This window comes from Microtus oregoni, unplaced genomic scaffold, assembly GCF_018167655.1.
Source record: "Microtus oregoni isolate MIOR12 unplaced genomic scaffold, Mior012 000023F_ref0000262, whole genome shotgun sequence".
In the NCBI taxonomy this organism is placed as follows: Eukaryota; Metazoa; Chordata; class Mammalia; order Rodentia; family Cricetidae; genus Microtus; species Microtus oregoni.
Window position 1 is genome coordinate 3,565,328 of NW_024543082.1, and position 27,114 is coordinate 3,592,441.

Here is a 27,114-nt window from a genome sequence, read left to right on the forward strand (position 1 = left end):
TTCAGGCCAGCCAGAGCTACATAGTGGGACTGCCTCCAAAAAACAAAACTGTTTTAATAAATCCAACCCTATTTACTAGGAGTACTGAGACTTATACCAACCCTGATTATTCCAACAGAAACCAAGTGCACTAAACTCAAACAAGCCAGTGTGGGGACAGAGTTAATGCGTCTAAAATGGGACAGCTGCAACACACTGTGTGTGACAAAGAAAAGGACCACATAGATGCCTGGGACAATCAGTTAAAATTTATCCAGGAACGACTTAACACACATTCACCCCCAACAAACTGTTTGAGGGGACTAGGAGAGGGTTCATGACCTTTCTGTTTTATGTAGGCAATGCAACCTGGGAACTCTACCCTCCCCCTACACACACACACACACACACACACACACACACACACACACACTCTAGTACTGTTCATAGGACGTTTTACAAGGAGGGTGGATGAAGCCAGCAGGCGAGTTCTCATGAAGGTGAAGGGCGGTCCTCTCTGCCTCTGGGAATCCCTTTGGGCACAATGGCATGCTTCTGTTGTTTTATTTCCCAGTGCCCCAGAGTCAATAGGCCTCAGAATCTAGGGTCTAAACATCTCTGTAGAAGGGGATACAACTGTGTGCTTCTTAGGGTAAGTATCGGCAGGCCGCCACATCTTAATCCCCAGTTGTCCCTCTAGCCTAAAGAGGAAGACCTTGAGTAACTACGGGTTAACAACCAAATGCAAAGCAGACAAAATCAAGCTAAAAACCTCTGGAATACCCGTAAGCAGAGCCTAGGACAAGTCTGACATCTCTCTACGCTTGGCCTGCAGACTGACTCAAAGGAGGCTTTCCCAGTACAGAGCACAGGACAGAACACAGTGAGAGCCAGAAACAGCCAGGCCAGCTGCCACTACCTTTACAAAATGACACTCTGGAAGAAAACGGGAAGCACAACCCAGTGCTGGAACTCCCACATCGAGGACCAGAGTCACAAGTAGAAGCCACTATATAAGAAGGCATGAAAAACCCAATGGAGCACAAAGCATGGCTGTAAGGAAAGCAAGGAGAGACAACACAATAGAAGCTCCAGTCGGGCGTGGTAGCCCACGCCTTTACTCCTGGCATTAGGGGGACAGGGGCAAGTAGAGCACTGTGAATTTGGGGCCAGCCTGATCTACATAGTGAGTTTCTGGCCAGAAAAGGCTACACGGTGAGACCCTGCATCAAAAGAACAAAAAGCAAGCCCAGTTCCAGGTCAGCACCTGGGAGGCAGGGCCACTGGAACCGAGTTCCGCTCTAGAACAAGCAGAATGACCTAACCGTCCGGGCGTGTCACTGGACACGAACTTTTCCGATGCCAGCGAACAGGGCATTTTATAAAACAAAGGGCTGTGGCAACAGGGCACACTTCCCTTTCCCATGCTAGACGACACCCTTCCACTGCCAGCATCTCTGCCCTGCATGCCGACATGGCAGTTTTAGTGACACTGGCTCGGGCTGAAGGGACTGCAATTCGACTTTAGAGCTGACAGCAGAAGACAACTAAAGCACAGGTTGTACGTCAGGCATCACCCACTGATTGACACTTGAGCCCTCACAGATCCCTTGGAGACAACCAGTTGCTTTTGGCATCTGCAGCCTGCAGATACAGTACCGTGACCCTCTCTCAACAGCGTGTGATCCCAGGCAGATTCCTGCTTTAACCAGTCTTCATGTATCCCTCAGTTACCCAGAACAAAGCCAAGCCTCAGCAACTGTGAGAGAGGACATCTACTAACCAACAGCACCTACGTCCCTGTGGGTTCTCTAGGGAAGGCGCTGATGGGGAGGGCAGCGCTGTTCCAGTCTCACAGACTTAGGAAGAGAAACCTCAGCAGGGCTCCTACCATCTCGTCCTGGGTGGGGTCGTTGTCAAAGATCTTCATGGGCGGAGGAAGGGGTGTGTGTGACTCTTCATCTGGCTCATCTTCGCCCCAACCCTTCTTGCTCTTCTAGAACAAAAGAACGCCATTAGGTACTGCTACATCAATGAAAGACGCCAATAGTTCAGGACTTGACATTATTGGGAAGAAATGCAAAGGGAGAAAGTTTGAAGACAAACCTTTAAACTAATTTTTTTCCCTCCTCTCCCACCCCCCACACTTTTTCTCCTCAAGTGTCCAGGCTGGTCTCGAACTCATGATCCTTGTGTCAGCCTGCTGGGTACTGGGATTATAGGAATGTTATGTGTCACCAGGCCAGGACTAACTTCCAATTTTTTCCAAAAGGCTATTAAACTATCATCCAAATCTCATCCGGGTTTGTGCCATTTACAACTTGAGAAATGGCGGGTAGAACAAAATTATGAGAGGGGGGTCTAGTCATGCATCGAGAAGACTGTCTTACCTTCAGCCAACATTGGAATAGGTTCGTTACACAGATAAAGCCAGCATTTTACCCTCCAAGATAAAAATGCATCCCCTATATTTTTATTATAGAATCTCAGCTCTGCAAGCACTCAAGAGATTACCGAGCCTAACGTCTTGGCTAAAGCCCAGTTCTCTGTGACAAATGTGAGGTCAGAGGAGCTCATTATGGCCCATTTCATCATCACCAGCTGTTTCTATCCACGGTCCTCACTGAACTGAAACCTCGCCCGCTGTGACCTTCATGCAGTCTTCAGAGCTACCCCTCTGTAACCCCTTATTTGTTTGTTTGTTTGTTTGGGATAAGCTCCCACCGTGCAGTCTCAGCTTGCTTAGAACTTAACGTGGAACAAACTGGCCTCGAATTCAGAGACCAACTGCCTCTGCCTCCCAAGTGTGGAACTAAAGGAGTGTCACACCACACACGGCATCTGCAACACCCTTGACCTGTGGCATTGCTCACAACGCTTGACTGAGCTCAGCCACTCGTTTGCTGAGTGACATAGTCTCAAGCCTTGCCTTCTTACTCTGTATCTGGCCAGGTTTGATGCCACCCTCAGTAGAGGCAGGGGATCAACCGCCTCTTCTCTGGCTAGCGCCCTGTCTCAGAATCCGGCAACCTTTGTTTCTGTCTACTTGATTGTCTCAGTGCCTATCAGTCTCGGAATGGGGCATAAATCAAAGTAATCAAGGATCAAGAATGGAAAGTTCAAGATGACATAGTACTAGAGACGGTAGACCCGTCTGTGTGGGAAGCATGTCAGCGGTCCCTCACGGCAGAAGAGAGCTGGCCCTAGTAGGTACCTCGTCAGCGCTGTCTCCCTGAGGGGTTGTCTCATCCCCAGGCTTGGGTGATCCCAGGTCAAAGCTCTTCCTCCCATCGCGTACTTTCTTCTGTTTTTTGATGTTTCCATCTGCTTTCCCACTGTTGAGCCGACGCACAGGGCTGGTTAGCCACTTTTTAAGGGTGTTGGTGGAGCGCTTGGGACCAGGCGAACTGTGGATGGAGTTCAGGGAGTGTTGAGACTGAAGGTTGGCCACCGATTCGGACTTGCCTCCATTTTCCCCGGAGGAATGAGAGTAAGAATCTGAGGAGAAAGGACAGACGGAAGCATCCTGTCAGAAGTGGTTAAAACAGGTGTTTGAACTGCCGGCTATGGCAGCTTCGTCCTCAGGAAGGTAGGTCCTAAGGCAGAAAGTCAAGGCCAGCTGTGGACCAGGCAAGGGACAGCAGTAACATCTGGCACTGACACAAATGTTCACATGTGAGATGCCAATCCAGGTTTTATGGAAAGAGGAACACACGGGAGACAAAGGCTCCTACTTCTGTGAAGGTTATATTCTGGTGGGAAATACAATAGACCACGAGAACAACAAAATCAGGAAAATGTAAAGTATCATAGATAATGAGAAGCATTTTACCAGGAAAAAACCATAATATTGGGAAATGCAATGGGGAGGAGAGGGCGTAAATTAATGCTCAGGCAGCCTTGTGACTTGGCATCTGAACGTGGTCCTAATGGCGGCGTTGAGAGACAAGCCATGCGGCCATTTGACAAACGGCCATTCAAGCAAGCCGAAGATGAGCAAATGCAGATGTTCCAAGGTAGTATGTGGGGTAGGCTAGGTAGTATGCAGAGAGAAGAGGAACAGTGTTAGAACGGAGGCAAATGAAGCAAACGGGAGGGACCACAGGGACCTGGGGTCTTATTTTATTATTATTATTATTAACATAGCACAATATTATTATTATGCCTTTGGCTTTTACTTACAGGGAAAATTCTTAAAAGATGGATACCATCTATCATATATACTAAAATGTCATTCTTATTTTTAACTGAGGACAGTGGATTCAGACTGTCTAAGAGGTCACCATATTCCTTTCAGCTGAGAGACGCTGGTAGCCTGGAGGATGGGCACCAGTGGCTATCAGAAGAGATCAGATTCTGGATTTTTTTGTTTGTTTTTTTAGAGACAGGGTTTCCCAGTAGCTATGGAGTCAGTCCTGAAACTTGCTCTGTAGACGAGGCTGGCCTTGAACTCACAGAGACCCGCCTGTCTCTGCCTCTCGAGTGTGCCACCATAGCCTGGTACTGGATATGCTTTGAAAATAGGACAGGCAGAGCTTTCTGACAGATTGTGCATGACATATGAACAAGAAGAGTCAGGATAACTTGGTGTTGCTCCGAACAACTATTAGGATGATAGTTGTTCATTATCGTTTCTGAGGTGGGGCAGAGCATGGGAAGAGCGGCTTTAAGGGTAGACAGAAAGGAGGCCAGTTGTGGCCGTCTGAGATCCTTTTAGACAGATACTAACAGACAAGCTGACGCTGCTGGACTTCAAGTCTGGAGCTCAGGGCCGAAAGTGCTGGTAGCTATCCGTGAAGAGATGGTGCTGGAAGCCATGAGAGAAAACACCAAGGGACATAAGCACTGGGAAGGGAGAAGCCTGGAGACTCAGCAAGACGCAGGGGGACGAGGAGACAGGGGAAATGTCGGAGAGGCCAGGGGGATTGAAAGTAGTCCTTGGCCTGGAGGCTACGTGTGGGAAGCGTCTGTATGGAGGAAGGAGATTCAGCTGTGTCAAACACTCCTTGACAGGCCAAAGGTACTGACCAAAGAGTTAAGCCTTAAACTTAGTTACACCGACGTCACTGGTGACTTTGCAAAAAAGCAGCTGTGTGATGGAGGGGGCCAGGCTGATTACACAGAGTGGTGGAGAACGGGACAAAGGAAGGCAGCAGAGTGCAGAGAATTTTTGCTTTGTTTCAAAGGGACAATGATTGGAGATCAAGAGAGTTTGTTTTGTTTTGTTAAATAGGAGAAATCAGCATATTGTCTGTAAGCTGCTAGGCCATTTGTTGACTCTCTCAACGCTTTAATGAACTTGCAATAGCCTAAGCATTTTACATGGCCCATCTTATTTCGTTCTTTGACAACATCATGAGCTCATGGGGGTGTACGTGGGGTGAGTCTTATTATCTTCATTTTACTGAAGAGGAAACTGCCCATTTAGAGACATCGATCAATTTGCCCAAGGACGTACAGCTCCTAGGGACAGGGTAAGAACTGTATGCCATTCAGCCGGATGGAGCAATAAACTATGCTACTGTTCCTTCATGCATTTCCATGCCCAGTACACCAGTTTCCACCAACTACAGGCACAGCAAACCCAGGGAAGCCATGCTATTGGAGTGAGACAGTTAGAGAAAGCACAGCACAGGGGAAGCATGTAAGACAATCCCCATTTAATTCCCCCAGTTCCTGACATCTGAATATCTGCTAATCTCTGAAGAAACCACCATTAGTTATATAGAGTTCAGCCTACAAAATATTTTGACTAATCCAAGGACATGATTTTAAAGTCTGCTTCAGGTGTTGTTATAGCTCCTTCTGCTCAGGGATGCTCGTTTTTTTTTTTTTTTTTTTTTTTTTGTTTATTGGCTGTTTTTTAAGATAAGGTTTTTCTGTGTAACAGTCCGGGCTGTCCTGGAAGTTACTCTGTAGATCAGGCTGGCCTCAAACTCCCAGAGATCCACCTGCCTCTACCTCCTAGGTACTGGGATTAAAGGCGTGCACCACCATCACAAAGCCAGTAATGCTGTTTTTTGTTATACTGGCGTTGGGAAAACAGGGTCTCTAGATGGCTAGATGTTGCACAGCGACATCAGCATATTGGTACTCAAGTCAAGTACCAAGCAAGCATTATTAACTAGTAACAGTGCCACAGAGAAGGAGGTAGACAGTGAGTTCTAAAAATAGAACACACAGGCTGCGTTTTCATTGACCTCTTGTCTAGCTACACACACGCTCACATGCACAACAGCAGAGAGGCGTGGGGAGAGAGAGAAAAAGAACAGACCAGCAAGGCAGAGCACGAAACACAAAGATATTTTCGCAAAGCCGTGGGTGATTAAATTGCCAGCAGGCTGGTATGGCCAGACTTGCCTGATAAATGAGCAGAGTTCAGGGAAGGGTCATATCTGTGTAGGAGGGACTGGCCTGAAGAGGCTTAAGGGAAGAGATGTTTGGAAGGGAGTGTTCCCAAAAGTTGGATAACAAGAGTAAAAGCACAGTCAGGGAAATGGAAAATAAGTTAGCCAGGCCAAGGTAGGTCCTCGGTAGGGAATAAGATCGGTGGGGGAGAAACTGGGTAGGAGGAAACACTTGTGAAGACATCAGATAATGAATATGAACGTTACTATGAGATTCTGGTGGGAAATGACATGACAAAAAAAGAGGTAGTTTTGCTTTTCAAATCAATCTGGCAAGTCTATACCACTATCTTGGGAAGAAGGGTTTGGAACCCAGATGGTCCTATGAGGCCCATGTGCCCAGGCTAGGGAATATGATACTGTTAGTGTCTGGGAGACAAGTTAAAGGTAAGTGTGTCATGAGTGCTCATCACTGTGGTCCTGAGACAGCTGATCTCCACCCCAGCCCCATGGCTGCCAGTTTGCATACTGGTATTTTAACCAAGAAAATGGTTGGGTATTTAAACAGTGTTCTTGTGGCTTTTCACGCCTACTCGGAGACTCATGATTTCCTGTGTGACTCTGCTTTAGACCTGGACAAGCCATTTCATCTGGCCTTGGAAACCCTCAAGCTTAGATGAAGCCAGTAGGGCAGAAAAGAAAATCCTGAAACCGAAGTTAGCAAATGCATTTGGCAACAGAGAGCTGCTCCCAGCGTCTCCCATGGCCCGAGACCCTGAGCTCCAGGCTGGGGCTTGCTGAGCCTTTGCCCTGCTGGGGCCTTTCTCGGGGACTATTAGGGATTTGTGCATATTTTGGAAAGCAACAGCAGAAGATGGGTGTTTAGAAGCACAAACATGGAGTTCCTAAAATTCCACAGTACAAAGGAGAATCTAGGGGGCTGCTCTGCTAGGGGGACATCTGGGGATTCACTGCTACCTCTTTATGGACAAAGGTGTAATCTTATCTCAGAAAATTCCTCCCTGGCTGGGGTCTGGCGTGTGTTGACATTATTTCTCAAGTGTTTGGGATGGGTGATAAGAATCTGCAGGAGCACTGATAGAAACAGGGCCTCTCTGCAGATGAGTGGCAGACTCTCCTCATTCACCAGGCCCCAGGGATGCAACGGATTCCAAGTTTTCAGAACCTAGATTTATAGCATGTGCCGTGTCAGCAAAGTGAGAGGCTCAACCACAGCCACTTCTCTTGGTTACCAAGCAAAGCAGACTACGTTCCAGGACGAATCATGGCCTGGCTTTGACATTCATAAATGTATATTAGGAATGGCCATTCCTCTTCCCCTGCTGCTATTGAGTTCTGCTTTTTATGCTTTTTGTATAAAGTAATGACAAGAGTAAAGAAAATGAAAGATCCAGAATATTCTCGGCGTTGTTTCAAGTTGGTTCCAGATAAACAACAGGAGTCACTTAGTGGTGGTCTAAGCAATGGGAATCCCAGTCCGAAGCAGTTTTTGATTCATCATCCTAGCCACTGCCCTATCATAAGACAGAGCCATTTTCAAATCACTTTGCAGGGAAGGAGATGGAGTGAAGGGGAGAGGGTCTCACTACATAGTCCTGGAACTCACTCTGTAAACAAGGCTGGCCTCAAACTCAGAGATCTGCTTGCCTCTGCCTCCAGTGTGCTGGGATTAAAGATGTGCACCACCTTGCTTGGCCTAAATCACTTCAACTATCTGGTTACAAAGAATGTGGATTCATTTGGACAAGGCAAAGCTTCCAAGCTAACGGTCTCTTCACGGTTATTATGCCCACACCATCTCTGTAAATTTGCTGTGATTGGCGAAATGCATTCCAGATAGAACGGTTCCCGTGGCTGATTCGCATCAGCTACAACAACCACGCTGTTTCTTACCCAGTCATCATAGCTGAGGTAGGTACCATGCATTAGGATTCCCACACTAGGAAATTATAGTGGTATATTGTTTGTATTTTAATATAAATCTTGCCTGAAGACCAGAGGCAAAGCTAAAGCCACTAGAGGTCAGGTAATGGTGACACACACCTTTAACCCTAAATTAAAGGCAGATGGATCTCTGTGAGTTCAAGGCTACCCTGGGCTACACAAGATCAACACAGAAACAGATCCAGCTAGGTGGTGGCCTACCCTAGGACTGGGAGTCACATGTCTTTAATCCCAGCACTAGAGGGAATATAAAATGGGAGGAGAGAGAGGTTCAGTCTGCTTAGTCTGCGGTCACCCAGCCTTAGTAAAGGCTTCTCTAGTGGCTTGGCTGCTTTGCTTTTCCGGTTTTTGGGTTGAACCCCAGTTTCTGTCTCTGGGTTTTTATTATTCGTGCTACAGGAAATAGAAAATGAGAGTGCTTCAGCAAACCAAGGACTGCAGTCAGTGGCAGAAGCAAAACGCAAACCCAGACTTTGCATTGGCAGCCCGTGCCTTTAACCTTATTTCTCTACATGTTTATCCCACGTATTCCTTTAGCCTATATGATCATGATTTAAGGGTCTATCCAATGGCTAGTCTATCCAGCATTTTAAATACAAACTTACACATACAATGTATAAATGATAACATTTCAGTGTTGAAAACTATCTTCAGAAAACAGTCACACACTAGGAACAAAACTGGGACCAGAACCCAGGCATCCCCTTGACCACTTGGGGCCCTGGATCAATGCACACTCTTCACTCTGAGATTTGGGGCTGACCTGGGGACTGGAGTTAAGAGTGAGAAGACAAACGGAACTGTGGACACTGTAGTAAATGAGACTCCCTGATCTGCTCTCTGCAACCTGTTTGCAAGATTAAAAACAACTCATTTCCCAAGGCAAATTTTACTATGGAATATTGTTTAAAAAATACAGAAAAAATGACATATCATCTAGTTATTTTAAATGTACACTTTTTGTCACATTTGCTCCAGCTATTTTTAAAAAAAATGAAATTAGCTGAAGACGTCTATTTATTTTTGCAATGTCACACCCTTCTCCATCCCAGAGTAAAGTCAGCTCTGAGGTTGGTATGCCTCATTCACATCGACGCCGTTTGTATATGCAAACATGGTCTTGTTTGTGTTTTATATAGTCATAATATAGATGTTATTTTGCAACTTGCAAATCTCCTAGTTCAGCAATGACGCTTTAACATGGGTCATCTCCTAGAGATGACAAGTACCTCCTTCTCTGTGTGACCCTCAGAACAGGAGCTTCTGACAGACTCTGCACTGGGCAGGTGAACAGCCGGAGTTCAGGGGCTCAGCTGTTTAATCATTTAGATTAAGCCTGCCCGTCGTGTTGTTAGCGTCTCCCTGGGGCCAGGGCTCTGTCATTCCATGTGGGTTCAGTCACCGTGCAGCAGGAGTCCAGCAGCTCAGAAGCTAGTGCTGTCTGCTCCCCTGAAGATGAATCTAGGGAAAGCCAGGACAGCATGCTTACTGCAGGCATCCATCCTCACAGTCCTGTCCAGGCAAATGCCATCTTTTCCTACACTAAGCAAGCCAGAAGGTAGTGAAAAGAATATGGCTAGGAGCAGAATATGGGAGAAAGGACTCTATCTCCACAGAAGGAGAAAACAGCTCTACTAGTTGTGAGTTTAGCATCCCCAAGGACCAAAACAGTGCATTGATAGGTTTTAGCTGAACTCCAGGGAACACATAAGAGGAAAACACAAACGTTGATTCTCTATTCCCAACACAGGTCTCACACTATACACATGTGGTTTTTCTTACATATCAAGCCAGCAATTGGTTCATCAGTGGAACCAGTTAGGCGTCCCTAATTCAAGTCAACCCTGGCACTGTCAGCCTTAGAAGGCATTAGATCCCATAGGTCGGTGGCTCAGTCCCCGGTTCTGCTCTTCATTGCCACCTGAGAGGCCATCACAAGCCCCCGGTTGTTTTACCTCTGCTCCTATTGACCGGCCACAAACTGAGATTCCCACAGCCTCCTTTTTGGGATTGATTAATTTTCTGCATTGACTCTCAGAGCTCAGGGAAACAATGCTTACTGACTTATTATAAAAGATCAATCAAAAGACACAAATGATAGTTTCTAGGGCATTAAAGGTGGCTCTTCCATCCCTCTTTAGATGTACTATCTCTCTGGTACCCACCTGCATCACACTACCCAAAGCTTCTCTGAACTCCATTCTCTTTGGGAGTTTCTAGGGAAGCTTCAATCTATAGACACGGTCGACTAAACTGCCAAACAACATAACCTTTAGCCCCTCTCCTCACCCCAAAAGTTGTGGGGTGAGATTGATAATCCCAACTGTGTAATCCTGCCATGGTAGTTGGGTGACCTGAACCCACTGGGAGGGGCTCACTAAGAATCACCACTTTGGAGATTCCTATGATTTGAGATGTTGTATACTGGGAAACAGATAATAATGCCAAATGTGTATCAGGGTCCATGTATGTGTAAGGTGACTTCCGGAGGATTTCCTAGGCTGTTCTGAACGGTACCTCTCAAGGTTGGAAAACTCATTTTCAATCCATTCTTCTATATTCAATCACGCCAACAGCATGTTTCCATATAATGTGTAATAATGTATCATGAAACTGATAAGAACACACAAGATCTAGTTGTTGTTTTAGACAGGGTCTTGGTGTGTAGTTTTGGCTGGCCTGGAATTCACTATGTACACCAAGTTGGCCTGTAACTTACAGAGATCTGCCTACCTCTGTCTCACAAGTGATTGGACTTAAAGATGTATATACACCGCTGCACATGGCTAACGGTTCAATATAAACCTTTACATATCTGATTTAGATCAGTGGTTCTCAACCTGTAAGTTTCGATTCCTAAAGCGGGGAGGGGGGGAGTCAAACAATTCCTTCACAGCGGTCACCTAAGACCATTGGAAAACATAGATATGTACATTATGATTCATAACAGTAGCAAAATTACAGTCATTAAGTGGCAATGAAAATGATTTTACTATTTGGGGGTCACCCCAACATGAAGAACCGTATTAAAGGGTAGCAGCATTAGGAAGGCTGAGAACCACTACTCTAGATGGTCGTTAGGTCTGTAAGTGGCTTCCTGGTATTTATCATAAGACTGTATGGGAAACTTTGATTCTGATGGTTAAAATAGAAAACCCCCCAAATTCCTAACATTGTGACATGTTTACAGAAAGGTCCTCTAGCCTCCTGGCTCCAAAAATACAGAAAGAGTTGTAAATCCAGCCAATTTATCTCCACCCCTTCAGTTATGTCAATATATTTGCCTGAAAAAGGTATGTACACAGATATCCGGGCTTTCTCTGCCTTTCTAGGAGTAACTTACTTAGTATTTTTCATACCAGAATGAACATGTGGGAGTCTATAAGATGGACAGAACAAGAGTAAAAATTCTCTGGTTGATAAATACATATATGTTTGTAAGCATAAGTAACACAGACCTATAGTCAGTATGAATATGTCCTCAATGGCCTAGGGTAACAAGCTGGACAGGTCTTTTAAGGGAATGCTCATCAAAGCCAAACCCCTAGTTACATATTCAGCAGAGGGCCTGATGCTGTGTACCACCAGCTCTTGGTGTGGCTGGCTTCCCAGCAAACCATCTGCTTGGCATCATGATGCCTAGGCTGCTCAGTGCTGGAGAATGAAGCAAGCTGCTCCAGAGCCAGCAGTGGGAACTGAAGCCGAGAGAGAAACCTGGCTGAGCCGTGGGCACTCGCTGCCACAGCAGTTTAGCCTGAACTGGGCAAGCTCGCCGTGGCACAGGATATCCCCCTCCCCTTAGTCATTCTCAAGTCTCAAACACACAAGGTAATCCCCTTCTCCTGCTGACTGCACCAAAGCCCTGTGCTAGCTTCAAGAGTTCCTCTCCAGTGAGTCTTCTACCAGCCCACCTCTCTTGACTGAGACTTGGCATCTCTATAAACGTTGTATATTTAAATTCCTATTCCTTTAACATTGGTGTCTGATTTTCCTCATTGAAGTACAAAATCATGGGCCACTCTGAACCCTGAATCCTTGGTCTTGGGTTCTGTCTTAGTTCACTTCCACTTAGTGACCCCTTCCTTTACCCCGTGCTGCTATTCTAGCACAGAATGCAGAGATGAGCCACAGAGCTGATAATGAATTCAGTGGCACTTACACAGGCCAGACATTCTTCTACCTCCACAGCCCTCTGGAACGTCAGTTCTTCACAGGACAGTCTCTGCTGACAGTCTTCATAGAAGACTCCATCTCCACGGGAGTCTCCTTAATTCCATCCTAACTCAGTCCTCATTCCCTGCAGCTCCTGCTGACTGTCCACCCATCGCTTTACCCTTCATCCCACGCTTTAGCTCCTTCCAAGCTGCCACAGAAGCAGAGGTTCACTGAGAAAGTTCACAAGTCAGGGTTTCCTTGACCCCAGCTACCCTTGCATCATTTCTTTTTTTTTTTAAATATAAGTGTTTTTCCCTCTTATCTTTATTTTTTTAATTTATTTATTTATTAAAGATTTCTGTCTCTTCCCCCCCCCCCCACCGCCTCCCATTTCCCTCCCCCTCTCCCAATTAAGTCCCCCTCCCTCCTCAGCCCGAAGAGCAATCAGGGTTCCCTGCCCTGTGGGAAGTCCAAGGAACCCCCACCTCCATCCAGGTCTAGTAAGTTGAGCATCCAAACTGCCTAGGCTCCCACAAAGCCAGTACGTGCAGTAGGATCAGAAACCCATTGCCATTGTTCTTGAGTTCTCAGTAGTCCTCATTGTCTGAGACAGAAATGGAGAAAAGGAAAGTCCTCAGGGGTCCTAAATGCCATCCTTCCTCAGATAAGGATGTCCTAAAGTTTGAGGCTCCACTGACAGGTTCATGCTGCTATATCGATTCCTTCGTATTGTGACACCATGTTGCTGGCTTTGTAAGCTGAGGTCTGTCTCCACTGACCAGTGGTAGATTTAGAAGCTCGATCCATTGCATGAGGTGGAAGCCTGTGAAACTGTTCCGCTGCTCCCCAAGGGCAAATATCCTAGACATTGCTCTAACCTCTGCACCCATCTCATTCTCCTGGATCTGGCCACACGCTCTGGAAAGGGAATGTGCGCTCCTTCCAGGCTGCGTCGAGGTCTCAAGAACTGCTCAAATGAGCCAATAAATGAACATGGTGCAATGTTACTCATTCTGAACCAACAAAGGATGCGCCGTATTTGCATTAAAATCAAAGTACAGAGCTTTTATTGTTTAAAAAAATAAATGAGTGTTCCATGTCAGGTTATCAACCCCTTGGCTCATATATCAGATATTTACATTATGATTCATAACAGTAGCAAAATTAGGGACTGGAGAGATGGTTCAGCAGTTAAGAGCACTGGTTAGTCTTCCAGAGGACCTGGGTTCAATTCCCAGCACTCACATGGCAGCTCACAACTGTCCGTAACTCCAGTTCCAGAGAATCTGACACCTTCACACAGATATACATGCAGGCAAAATACTAGTGAACATAAAATAAAAATTAAAAAACTATTAAAAAACAGAAGCAAAATTAGTTATGAAGTAGCAACTAAATAATTTTATGGCTGGGGTTGCCGCAACATGAGGAACTGTATTAGGGATCACAGCGTTAGGAAGGTTGAGAAGCGCAGCTCTATGCGATATCATCTAGCATTCCCTAGATTGTTATGAGGAAAGTCCTTGATAACAAAGACTGTGAAGGATGTAGAAGACAATGGGAGGCTCCTAAAGAAACAGGAACTGGGGCTGTCGATGCTGCACACCTATAACCCAGCTCTCAGGAGCCTGTGGAAGGATTGGGAATGCAGGCTAGCCTGGGATACACAGCAAGACTTTTATTTTCAAAATTTGTACAAAACACAACAACAAACTGAAAAAAAAATACCATATAACCCAGCAAGCAGCTCTCCTGGGGCAGTCTCTTATGCCCCAACAAGATTATGTGATATCATTTGGCATTATTTGGGGATAAAACCAAAGGAAATGAAAGCACAACCTAATAAACATATCTGTGTCCCAATGTTCCTTGTAGTGTTGTTCACCGTGATTAGGGCAGGAAAACTGCCAGTGTTCTTTGGACAAATGCATAACACATACATATTAGGCACATTTTACATAATATTATTCAGCCTTTAAAAATTTACCTATTTGTCACAACACAAATGAACCTGAAAGACAGTGGACTAAATGAGATAAGCCAGGCACAGAAAATGATTATATGATATTTCTTAAAGTGAAATCTTTAAAAAGTTATATGTATGTATGCATGTGTGTGTGTGTGTGGGGGACAAATATAACAGAGGAAGAGAATAAAACAGTAGTCACCCGGTGCAGGGAGTGGGACTGAGAAGAAAGAGATGGCGGTCAGGGGATGTGACGGGACAGACAGGTGGCTGACCAGGTCTAGAGGATCAGCATTGGCTTTGGTTGTCCTTGCCATGAAAGAAGGGGCAACTCTGAGATGACGTCTGGATCTGTTTCACCATAGGAACCATTTGACTATCTATATGCGTCCCTAAAATCATGTCCTGCAGATTAAAAATATACAACAAAATTTACTCAAAAACAAAATTACATGTGAAGATACTCTCCCTTCCCCCTTTTTGACAGTGTGCACATACTCGGTTTAACCCTGTTACATCACAGGCTCCCACAGGCTGTCGAGGCTAACTCAGTCTCTCACCTGTCACGGGCTCTCACAAAGGGTTTTGCGCTACCATCTTCCTTGTATTGTCTGTCACTGCCCTCCTTCAGCTCATTCAGTCCACCTGGGTCAACTCCACCATAGCCTCCACACTGGTCTCTCTGCATTCACTGGATACAGCTCTGCTACTATGGCAACCACACCACCTTGTTCAGCCACTCTCGCAAACCTGATCACCAAGACCCACTTGTCAGACTGTCATTGCATCTGCTTAGTCAGGCTCGAGTGAACCCTTTCAGCCCCTTCAGCATCTGGGCACCAGTCATAGCAAGGCTCTCAAACCACGGTCTTTAGGCAAGGAGTATCAGCCCCACCTAGGACTTGAGTCGAGATGGAAAAGTCTCAGGTCCTGTGGTAGGTCAGAAACTATGGAGGTGGCTTGCCATGGGACTCAGGGGCATCTCAAGTTTGAAAAGCACTATTCCATAGGACGGCTCCACTCTGGTCTAATTCCTCAAGCCAACACCATAACCACCATGCTACATTCCTCCTGGCTCCCCTTCCCCCTGAGCTGTCTGCTCTTCTGAAGATGATCCAGGAGTCTTGAACAGTTAAAGCCAGACACTGTCCTTTTCTCTGACAGCAAGCTTGTGTCCCTCCTTGGGCACTGATGAATGCCAGTTTACAGTTACCTTGCTGTGGAATGCCCTTGAGGACAGATGTATTACCTGTCTTTGCACCCTGTGCATAAATTCTTTAGCCATTACATTACTAGTAAGGAACAGTGCAGGGCTAGAGAAGATAAATCATTGGAGTGTGGATATTTTTAGGACCAAAGACCTCTAAGAAAAAGTCATTGTCAGTGTGGTCCCCGACTCCTAGACAGTAATGTAGCTATCAACACAGACTTCTGTTTCCTGCATTCCTTAAGATGGTCAAGGTATTGCCCTTTTAAAGACAACTGAAATTAAGTCACTTGTTTCTTGACTATTTGAACCTTTTTTGTTGTTGTTGTTGTTGTTTTTTTTTTTTTGTTTTGTTTTGTTTTTGGAGACAGGGTTTCTCTGTGGCTTTGGAGCCTGTCCTGGAACTAGCTCTGTAGACCAGGCTGGTCTCGAACTCACAGAGATCCACCTGCTTCTGCTTCCCGAGTGCTGGGATTAAAGGTGTGCGCCACCACCGCCCGGCTATTTGAACCTTTAATACAGCAGCGTAAGTGCTGTCGGCAGAGGGAAAGCAGCACTTAGCAAACGACTACTAAAATGTCCTTGGCCTCAGGGTGGCTGGCATGGATCTTGGCTAGCACTCCATTCAAGGCCAGGATACAAATGTGAACTGGATTCCTGAGGAGAGTGTCCTGACATCAGAGTTGCTGGTCAAACCCAAAACCTGTTGCAAAGACCCCAGCAGGAGACTCGCCACCGTCGTGTTCAGTTATTTTAAGCTGATCTGTCACCACAAGAAAGCCTACCCAGAAGGCCGTGGGAAGCCGGCCTGGATTCAGGTGCTGATGTGCCCTTTGCAGTAACCTTGCTCAAAGTAACTTCCAGAGGCTTCTCTGCAGGGATGGGGAGGAGCTGGGAAGGGTGACTGGAAAGCTTAAGACTGTCATTAAGTGCCGCTCAACCCAAATGCTGACGTGGAAATTCTCCTAGGGAACAGAGACAAGCAAGAGAAAACTGACCTCGTGCAGGAAAAAGCAGCTGACTGAAGGTTAACAACGGCCTGTTCCAGTGTTCTGTTTTGGTTATCTACAGTGTGTGTGTGTGTGTGTGTGTGTGTGTGTGTGTGTGTGTGTGTATGCCTGCGTGCATGTGTATGTGCATGCGTACTTGTACACACATAAACGTGTGTGCATGCGTGTGTGTAAGTAGGGAAAGGAAATGTGAAGGCTTAGACTCTCCAGGCTTCACCCGATGGAAGATTCTTCAGTCTTTACTTCTGCCATGCTTCTCCAGTACCTGCGCCTAGGGGGATTCCTCTGGGATTCACTCCCTGGACTTGGAGGAAAACAGCTTCCTCCTGCATTTCTCAGCACAGGGCTCTTTATACACGGTACTCCTGTGCCTGGCTCGGCCTCCTCACCCCCAGGGGCTCAGAGCACGGCATGTGTGCATGGCTAGGGAGGCCCACTACCTGCCTGCTGGGGCTGGGCTTTCCAGACTGACCCCACCAGCAATATCTCTTCAGAATCTTTTACTTTGACATAATTTCAGATCTGGAGAAAAGTCGCAAGACCAATACAAAAATCTCTACACACCCAGCTCCCACCTACCTTCTGACCTCAGAATGAATTACACAGATTTCTCTTTCTCTCCAAATATTTCAATGTGTTTTTTACTTAGTGAAGCAGAGATGTTTTCTTGCATGGCTATTGCACATTGAACCAAGCAGAACTTTAGCGTGCTCTCTGTTCAGATGCCACCAACTGTCCCCATGTCCTTTATAGACAAGTGGGACTTAACCATGCTCTGTATACCTTTCACGAGGACAAAACAGCTCTGTTGCTGTGTGCCCCCTCACTTTGGGTTTGGCAGTTAGGGTGTCGCTGCTAGAGAAAGTCTCCAAACACTGCATCGGAGGCACAAGTATGGACTGGACGCTTCTAGGGCTGTTAACTTGGGTCCTCTGGCTGAAGCAGCATCTCTCACGGGCACTGTGTTCTAGCCCAGCAACTTAAACAGCACACTCCTGGAGCCCAAGCCTTTCAAAATCTCTGTAGTTTTGCCTTGCCTAACCTGGGGCGTCTCCATGACAACTTAGCTATACATAATGCCTGAGCATAACTACCATGTAACAGACTCAAGTTCGTTCACGAGACAGTTCCCTGGGCACAAACAGGAGAGTAGAGAATTTACTGCTTCACCCAAGACACGGGGAAACACATAGTGAAAGTCGTGAGTGCACTAAAAGTTAGAACTAGACTCTTAAAAATTAATAACTTTTAATGAGCTTACAGAATAATGGGTTCATTAGGACATTTTCACACACGGGTATCATGTACTTTGTTCACACCTGCCCTCCCTCTCCCCTCCTCCCAGCAAGATTTTGTTTAAAATTTGCAAGTTTTGCTTAAAGCTACTAATATTTGAGTCTTCAGCCTCTCAGGGAAAATAAAATGTGCCAAGTTGAAGTGTTCATGTGTGAGCCTCATTCTGAAAGTTAGCCCCAGGTTCAGCTTCACACCCCAAACATGAACTTCTTCGGCAGATTTTGAATGGTCATTGAAAATGATGTGGGTTAGCTGGGTGGTGGTGCTGCACACTTTTAATCCCAGTACTCAGGAGGCAGAAGCAGGTAGAGCTGAGTTCAAATCCAGTCTGGTCTACGGAATGAGTTCCAGGATAGCCTGGGCTACACTGAGGGAACCTGTCTTGAGAAACCAAATGTGTATAAAATGAACTTTTGTGGGGAGACATGACGTTCTGGCTGGATCAGTTGACTGCTTCTGTTATTCAAACACATGGGAAGACCCTCATGATAAGGAGCAGCGGTTGCTCTTGAGTCTTGAGCAGAACAGACTCAACGAGAAAGCCGCGGGCTGAACAATGCTAGCAGCATTCAAAGACACTAGCAGGCAGTGGTACACTTCCATTCGCCCAGGTTGAATGTAAACATAAAAGGCAGGAGAAGTGGCAAGGAAGTGTGAGAGGTCAGACTGGCAAGACCTAGGGGCTCAAGAGCTGGCTTTTGAGTGTAGACAGCAATGAACCAATTACCCAACTGTTCTAGCGAACAATGAGACTTGAGCACAAGGAGAGCTGAGTAGAGCTTAGACTGGGAAGACACCATCAGACCCTGGGAAGGTCACTTCCAATTATACTTAAGATTAGATATGGCTTCATCAAGCATCTACTGTCCTTGGGGAAGGTGAGACAAGTTGACACCTTGTTCTGTAGCTAAGAGCCAGTTCCCACGATTTGTGAGCAGTATTTGAACATTTCCTAATCAAGAAAAACATTCAAGGTACCCAATGAGCTGCTAGGAATTAGGGAACTTGTTTACTTAAGACAAAGGTCAAATCTCAGACATCTTTAGGGATCAATAGGCGAGACACGCAGGAAAACTGGGCACTGGGCAGGCAGAAGTAAGGGCTGGGGCATAACAGAGGGTGGAAAGTCTGCTAAAGACAATTGTGTGTGTGTGTGTGTGGTTTTATGAGACAGGGTTTCTCTGTGTAACAGCTCTGAATGACCTAGAACTCACTCTGTAGACCAGGCTGGCCTCAAACTCACAGAGATCCACCTGCCTCTGCCTCCTGCATGTTGGAATAAAAAGTGTGAGCTACCACCATCCAGCATGCTAAAGACATTCTTATTTGGGTATTTTTCAAAAAAGAGCCCTAAACTCTGCTACCAAACACCAAATGTCTTGGACCACAGGTCTGCAACTTTGCTTCTTTTGCCCAATGGTAGCGAGGCCTTCTCACTAGATTCCCAGGCAGTGACCTAGGTGAAGTATGTCTACCAGGAGTGACCCTGCAGAGGTAACACAGAGCTAGACTACCCCCAACGGAGCACCTCTTTCCAGAAGCTAAGGCTCAATGCTGCCTAGACTCTGCCCGCTGTGAGGGGTCTTCTATTACTTTAATACTTGGTGTGAAGATGTTGCATTATTATCAGTTTATTCAACAGCTGTTTATTGAGTGTCTTCCATGTGCCAGGTGATAGTCCAGACATGGGCAGTGGCGGTGCAGGAGGCAAAATCCCTGACAACATTCTAACGGAGTTAGCTAATAAATGAATAAATGAGTTAGAAAACCTCCCAACAGTATCTGGAGAATTAAAATGAGCAGGAGAGTGATGGAGGAGGGTCATCTTTCTATCTGTTGTTTCATTGGTTAAGTAATAAAGAAAACTGCTTGGCCCTGATAGGACAGAAAATTAGGTAGGCGGAGTAAACAGAACAGAATGCTGGGAGAAAGAAGCCGAGTGAGTGAGTCGCCATGATTCTCCCACACCAGACAGATGCAGGTTAAGATCTTCCCTGGTAAGCCACCTCGTGGGCTACACAGATTATTAGAAATGGGTTAGATCAATATGTAAGAGCTAGCCAATAAGAGGCTGGAACTAATGGGCCAAGCAGTGTTTAAATGAATACAGTTTCCATGTAATTATTTCGGGTATAAAGCTCCAACTACAACAGGAGAGGGCTTGGATGATGTCTTCGGCATGAGAAGCTGGTGACGGTCTGTTTGAGAAGGGATGTCTAACCTAAAGACAGGTAGGAGATAGCCCTGGGGATGGAGGGGCTAGGCTTCCTGCTAAGGGCCCTAGCTGCACAAAGTTCCTGAGGCAGTAATGAGCTAGGGAAGTTCGAGCCCCTTGAAGGAAGCCCTTGGGCTGGCACACAGTTACTCAAGAAGGGACATGAAATGACACTGGACAGAGAGGCAGAGGATGGATCTAGAGCTTTGTGAGATGTGAAGGGGTACCAGTAATTCATCTTAAGTACGCCAAGAAGCCAACTGTGTATTGGCTTAGGCAGAGAGTTGTGATTTGTTTTCATTGATAATCTTGAATTCTTGTATAGCTAGACATGTTTCTCTTGAATTTGAGTCACTTTTCCACTAAGAATCACCTTTCCTTCTGGCAAAGGGTAAAAGAGATGGGAGAAAACATCTTATTAAATATGGATGAATAAGAATGGCCAGGATATGTACATCTGGTATCTGGACCAAACACTCCATGTTGAACTCACACATATATGGCCTTCTCACTGCTCCTGGCCAGCTCATGTGTCTGTCACATGCCCTCTTTCTTCCTGCTACAGTGAAAGCCATGTCGGTAGCGTTAGGAGACATGGCCAATGAGCTATGCTTCTACCTCTGATCTTGCTTATCCCTCTGCCCAGAGAGCTCTTCCCCAGATCCACGTAGCCCATTCCATTTTCCTTCGGACAGTTGCTAAACTGTATTCTTCTCAGACAGCATCCTCTGAAGAGCCACCCTCCACGTCACCATTCCCCATCACTCACCCTGCAGCACGAACTGCTATCCAGGCAGCTGTATTAACTCTATTTCTTTATTTCTCAAATATTTGTTTTTCCCTTTGATAGCCAGGGCCTTGCTGATTCGTCAGAGGGCTGCTCTCAGAGCTGGCTAATTCCTCAAAATAGTCACTACCTTTTGTCAGCAAAGTCACCCACGCAGGTCCACGTCCAGATCACCACCCTGCTCTCAGCCTTACTTCTCCAGACAGCTCTCCACCTACCTTAGTCACACCAGGGCCAGGCACCCCATAGCTAGGGACAGCCTCTTACACTCAGTGCCTGCTGACATTACTCAAATCAGTCCATCTGAAACCTGCTTTTCTTGCCTTGTCCCTCATTGACTTCAGTCCCCTCCTTCTTTCTCCACCTATATAACCTTGGTGTTTTTCCCATGGCCAGGTATGATCTGCTACTCCTCTTGGAACTTTGAGCAAACTTTTTTTTTTTTTAAAATAATGATCCCCTGATCCACTGACACTGCTGATCTTCAATTTTTTTCTAATAATATGTTCTATTTTCAGATACCTACTGGAGAACTTCCTCGGTATTTGCCTGTCCTTATGTCCTCACTAGAATGCAAGCTTGAGGAGGACTTTGTCTGCTTCGTGGCTGTGCTCCCAGCAACCAGATGAGAGCCTAACATGGACTAAAATGCTCTGACATACACTGGGGATAAGAGAATGTCATAGCGTAAATATGTCTACATATTTAGTGCCAGCAAAGGGAGCCCAGGGGTCTGGTGATGCGCACGGGGATGAAAACTGAGGTCAAGTGGGAGGTGAGATGATTCTGTGACTTGAGGTCGGGCTTTTTTCTGAACCTTTATTGAACCCTGGTTTCCTTATCTCTAAAATGAGAATTATCTACCACTGAGATGCCAAGATTTAATAGGGAAAGGTTGTTGTATGACAAAAGGTTGTTGTATGTGTCGTGATGTAGAAATGCCTACAGGCCTCGGGTCCTCTACTGGCCTCTGGCTTCACTACAGGCCCAGTGTGCTCTGTGCGCCCTGCTGGGAGAGGGTCTCCCACTTCTCCCCCACAGGATCGCAGTTACAGGAAGATGTACTCTCTTTCCCCACTGCCTGCTGTTCCTTATTCTGTTCAGAAGCCACTGGTCCCAAGTGGGCACAGATGCAGAAGCAGACCCTGGCTAGTGCAAACATCCAGACGGACTCAGAGGTGCAACAAGTGTGAACACGGGAATTGCTGCCACACTTGGGAACTCAGGAAGGGATTTTCTGGGTCCTAACATGCCCCGCCCATTTGTGACTTCAGGTTAGAAAACCCTTCAAGAACACAGCAAATGAAAAACCCTTAAATGAATAGGAGGACGTAAAGGGTGGGGCAGGGGGAGTGTGTTGCAAAAGAAACACAGTCATTACAGGAAAAAAATAGAAGAAAATTGAGTTTCTGTAAACAAGCCTTTACCAACCACTTCACAACATTCATTTCACCTTCACTGTGTGTGTGTGTGTGCGTGTGTGTGTGTGTGTGTGTGTGTAGAGCCGTGTAATTAGGGAGTGAATGACCTATATCTCCAGCCTAGAGATAGATGACCCTCTTCAGCTAGGAACCCTCTTAATTACGTCCCCGGTAGCCTGAGTATTGACTGGGTACCTTTCCTGGACTTTACATGGTAGCAAGGTTGGGACTTGATTCCAACTCCCTAATAGAAAGAGCATGCAGCCCAGTCGTAAGAGCCTTGGGTACCAGGAGCTCAGATGCAGTTGCTAGGCTGCACACAAGCCATGTAAAGCATCTACCATCAAGCTACATCTCCAGATTATTTCCCTATTAGAGTCTTACTCCATAAGCTTGTGTACTGGATGGCTAGCTCACTTTCTTTTTGATTTATGTGAATTCTATGTATTGTAGATATTAATCTTTTATCTATTATGTAGGTTATAAACATTTTTTTCTAGCCTGCCATTAGTAACTTCCTTTATATAGTGTCTGTCTTGTCTGCTTGGGGTTCATCAGGGACTTCTTATATATGATATGGTTTGGAAGTCTAATTTACCTTCCTTGAAATGCAAGGAAGTTTTTTTTTGTTTTGTTTTGTTTTGTTTTGTTTTTCGGGACAGGGTTTCTCTGTAGTTTTGGAGCCTGTCCTGGAACTAGCTCTTGTAGACCAGGCTGACCTCAAACTCCCGAGATCCGCCTGCCTCTGCCTCCAGAGTGCTGGGATTAAAGGCGTGCGCCACCACTGCCTGGTTTGGAAAAATATTATCTAGTAGAAACATCAAAGAACTTTTAAGCCACCTCTTTTAAGGACCAAATTTTTAAGAGACAAGACCACGGGACAGGTTAGGAGGAAGCCCAGGCACACATCCCACTGTGTGCTCTCCTAGCTCAGTGGTGGCGCCATGCTGCACAAGCGCCGGAACTAGGACAGTGGAAGAAGAGACCTTGGGCTCTGGGTGGTAAGCAGTTCTCATGCTCCATAGGTCACCAGTGAGGACCCTCATCAAAGACAAGAGACATTCCAGTCTATCATTTGTGGCTAAAGTCTAAGGACCCAGGAATGTCCTAAAGAAGAGCAGCATATTAGCCGCCTTGTGCAAAGACTCCAACCAATGAGATTTTTGTTTTTCTTTTTCATTACATTTAGGTTCTGTAATAGATGCTGAACAACTGCATGGGTTGGCAGGGGGTTGAGGTAGGTCTTCTGGTAAGGTTCTGGGAGAACTAGAAACAGGGGCAAGGATCCTTTGTGCATATGCACTTGTGCAGGTGTGTGTATGTGTGGGCACTTGTGCTGAGGGCTAAGGAGAATGTACTTGTACAGAAAGGAAGGGGTGGGGCTAGAGGCAGATCCACCTGCTGTGTCCACTACTTTGCTTTCAAGTGTTCTAAAAGAGTCCATCATGGGTGAATAACAGGGGTGTATAAAGGCCCTTGGGGGCTGGAGAGGTGACTCAGCGGTTAAGAGCACTTGCTGCTTTTGCAGAAGATCTGTGTTAGTTCAAGTCCCAGGACCTACATCAGGTAGCTCACAGCCACCTTGGGACTCCAGATCCAAAATATGCACCCTCTGGCCTCATCATATACATGTGTGCATCAGACACTTACACAGACACACAGACACAAGGACACGTGAACACACAGAGACACAGATACACACAAAAAAAAATTAAAAAAAAATTTTTTAGGTCCTTGAGTACGGATGGAGGTTCTAACAAATACATGGCACCTAAAATAACCCAGAGTACCAAAACTCAGTGATAAGGAGTAAAATACGGCCTGCCAGTTTAAGTCACTGTGGCCCAGAGTGGCGCACTGAAGAAACTGGGGGCACTGAAGGAACCAGGGGCACTGTCCTGCACAATTTCCTCAGTATAGTGGCTATGGAAATGGTACACAAATGACGAAGGGCACGGTCGGTCATTCAGGACCAGGACAGGGAGGGGCTGCACTTGTGATGTGCAGCTCTCAGGCCTGTGACATAGCCCAGCACACAGAACAGGACAGGGCCTGGAGATCGCCTGAAGTGTGGCAATCTGTCCTCCTTTTAAGAGATCACCACACTCTTACCCACTTCAGCTTTTATTGCATCATTTCTTTCTAGTTATAAAAGTAATTTTTATTGCAGGAATTTTGGAAAATCAGAAAAGTTTAATGAAGCATATAAAAAAGCACTCAGGAATGGGGGATGCTCAGGGTACAAGGCATTTGTCATCCGAGCAGGAGGGCCTGACTTGGGATCCCCAGAATCCACAAGCCAGAAGCTCACAGAACTGTTAGGGGCATAGGTAGTGAACACAAACAAGGGCCTGTCTTAAACATGATGGAAGGTGAGGATGGACACTTGAGATTTTTCTCTGACCTCCATACACACTGCAGCACACACCTGAACACACACAGGTACACACACAAATGCACACACACACAGGCATAGGCATAGGCACACACATACCCCGGTTAAAAAACAAAACCACTGACTTGGCATTTCTGGTCAAATTGCTTCTCATTTTCTTTTTCCTTTTCTTTTCTTTTTTTTTTCTTTTTTTTTTTTTGAGACACGAGACAGGGTTTTTCTGTGTAGCTCGGACTGTCTTGGAACTCACTCTGTAGACCAGGCTAACATGGAACTCAGAGATCTACCTGCCTCTGCCTCCTGAGTGCTAGAATTAAAGGCATGGCTACCTCTATTCAGCCATTCTCATTTCTTTCTCTTTTTTTTTTTGTTTTGTTTTTTGTTTTTAGAGACAGGGTTTTGCTATAGTTTTAGAGCCTGTCCTGGAACTAGCTCTAGTAGACCAGGCTGGCCTCGAACTCACAGAGATCTGTCTGCTTCTGCCTCTCAATGGCTGGGATTAAAGGCGTGTGCCACCACCACCTGGCTTCATTCTCATTTTTTTTAAGTGTTAATAGACTAGCTTAATAAACTGCCTTTTAAAGTCTTGCTACTTCATAATGTTCATATATCTACTTCTTCTAGGGAGTTATATTTTGTTAATTTAAATTGTGGTAAGATATATACATATCTCAAAATCATCATTTTAACCAGTCTTTTGCCTTTTTTTTTTTTGTTTGTTTGTTTCTTGTTTTTTAACACAGGGTTTCACTGTGTAGCCCTGGATATCCTAGAACTTGAACTCAATCTGTCTTGAACCAGGCTGGCCCCGAATTAAAAAATTCCCCAGCCTCTACCTTTCGAGTGCTGCGATAAAAGATGTGTGTTGCCACCACCACCTGGCATTCTAATCAGTCTTAAAACAGTGCACAATTCAGTGGTGTTAAAAATTCTTCTCAATGTTGTGCAACCGTGGCTGCTACCTCTGCTCCCTCATATGCTGCCCTGTGCTGAGAACACACACCATGCAGGTGCGCTTAGAGCCCCAGCGCCTTTCTTGCCTCACATGGAAATGCTCCATGTACACAGGTGCTCGTATTTGCCCATTTTGCCACTGAGACTGACATGAAGGGGTTAAGTTCTTTATGGTGGATCACAGGGTCAGCAAGGCACATCTGTAGGGCTTCAAAGTCAATGCCTTACATGGTTTTGGGCTCCATTCAGACCGAGGACCACAGAGGAATGAAGGTATCTTAATGTATCTATTATGCCTACATAGAAAATGAATTTAAAAATACCTCGATCAAACTTCGAATTAGGAAGAGGTCTGAAATTTTTCTAACCCAATAAAATGGAAATTGCACAGTACTTGTTCACTTTAATGGAATAATTCATTTTAAGAATCATAAAAGAATATTTATAGGGCTTTCATGAGTTCATCTGAAGCATTCAACTCCCAGACCTATTTTCCACCATTAGGCACCTCAACTTTAAAACCGTCTATCACAAGGTTATGCAGAAGCAGCCTCTGTGGTTTGCGAACAGAAATAGTTCAACAGTGCCATCAAGAAAGGCTCCTTCCAGGGCTCGAAGGGCCAGTGACTGCCACACTCTGGAATGCACGAGTCACAGAGAAGCCTGACACACAGAAAGGCAGGCCTGGCCTTACTCACTTAGGGCTTTGAACTGGGACTTTTAGTCTGTCACCCACGTCACTCTGATTTCAAAAAAGGGGATCTCAGTCTGGAATCCAGGGCTAAGCCACACTTGCATCCATTTCCTGGAATTCCCTGATAAAGGCACATAGAAAGACCCTCTCAAACACAGCTGCTGCTCTCCTCTTGGGCGACGTACTGTTTGGGTTGGCAGGGATGCAGATATGAACTATAGGGTAAAGTCACTTTATTTCATTTCTTTTATCTTACCAAGCTCAAAGTCAAAATGTGGTGGACTGAGCTGGAGAAATGGCTTGGTGGGCAACTGCTGGCTGCACAAGGATAAGGACCCGAGTTCAAATCCCTAAGCCCTTACAGAGCCAAGTACAATGACAAACGTCATTGCAATGATCGTGGGAGGCTTGTGGGCCAGCTAGCCTGGTGTCTTAGACAAAGTGGGGGACTGAGGACAGATACCTGAGGTCACCCTCTGACCTCCAAATGTCTACCATGGCACCGGTGCGCTTGCCCTTAGATACAGAAAGGTGTACATATACACATAAGTGAACACATACCAGGTACACAGATACATAAAAATAAAAAATAATATGCGACAATTTTAATTCAAAGCAAAGGAACCAACACTAAGATATGAGAAAACTTTCTCTGAGGCAGAACCCCGAAGTATGCATGAGCATAATTTTGTCTTTTTTTTTTTTTTTTGCAGTGCTAAGTAT

At 45.7% G+C, this 27,114-nt stretch overlaps 1 protein-coding gene across 8 annotated transcripts in view; it reads right to left on the minus strand.

Moving 5' to 3' along the window:
* The window catches only part of LOC121461682 (kalirin-like), a 115,496-nt gene that overhangs the window by 71,777 nt on the left and 16,605 nt on the right, over window positions 1-27,114 (minus strand). For 4 of the 8 annotated variants that reach the window (XM_041672821.1, XM_041672818.1, XM_041672824.1 and 1 more), the window contains exons 2-3: window positions 3,194-3,477; window positions 1,871-1,972 (exon numbers count right to left, since the gene is read on the minus strand). In XM_041672821.1, the coding sequence (XP_041528755.1) occupies window positions 1,871-1,972; window positions 3,194-3,477 (386 nt within the window). Of the gene's footprint in view, window positions 1-1,870; window positions 1,976-3,193; window positions 3,478-27,114 lie in introns of all 8 variants that reach the window. The other 4 variants (XM_041672820.1, XM_041672819.1, XM_041672817.1 and 1 more) reach the window with 1 other exon arrangement.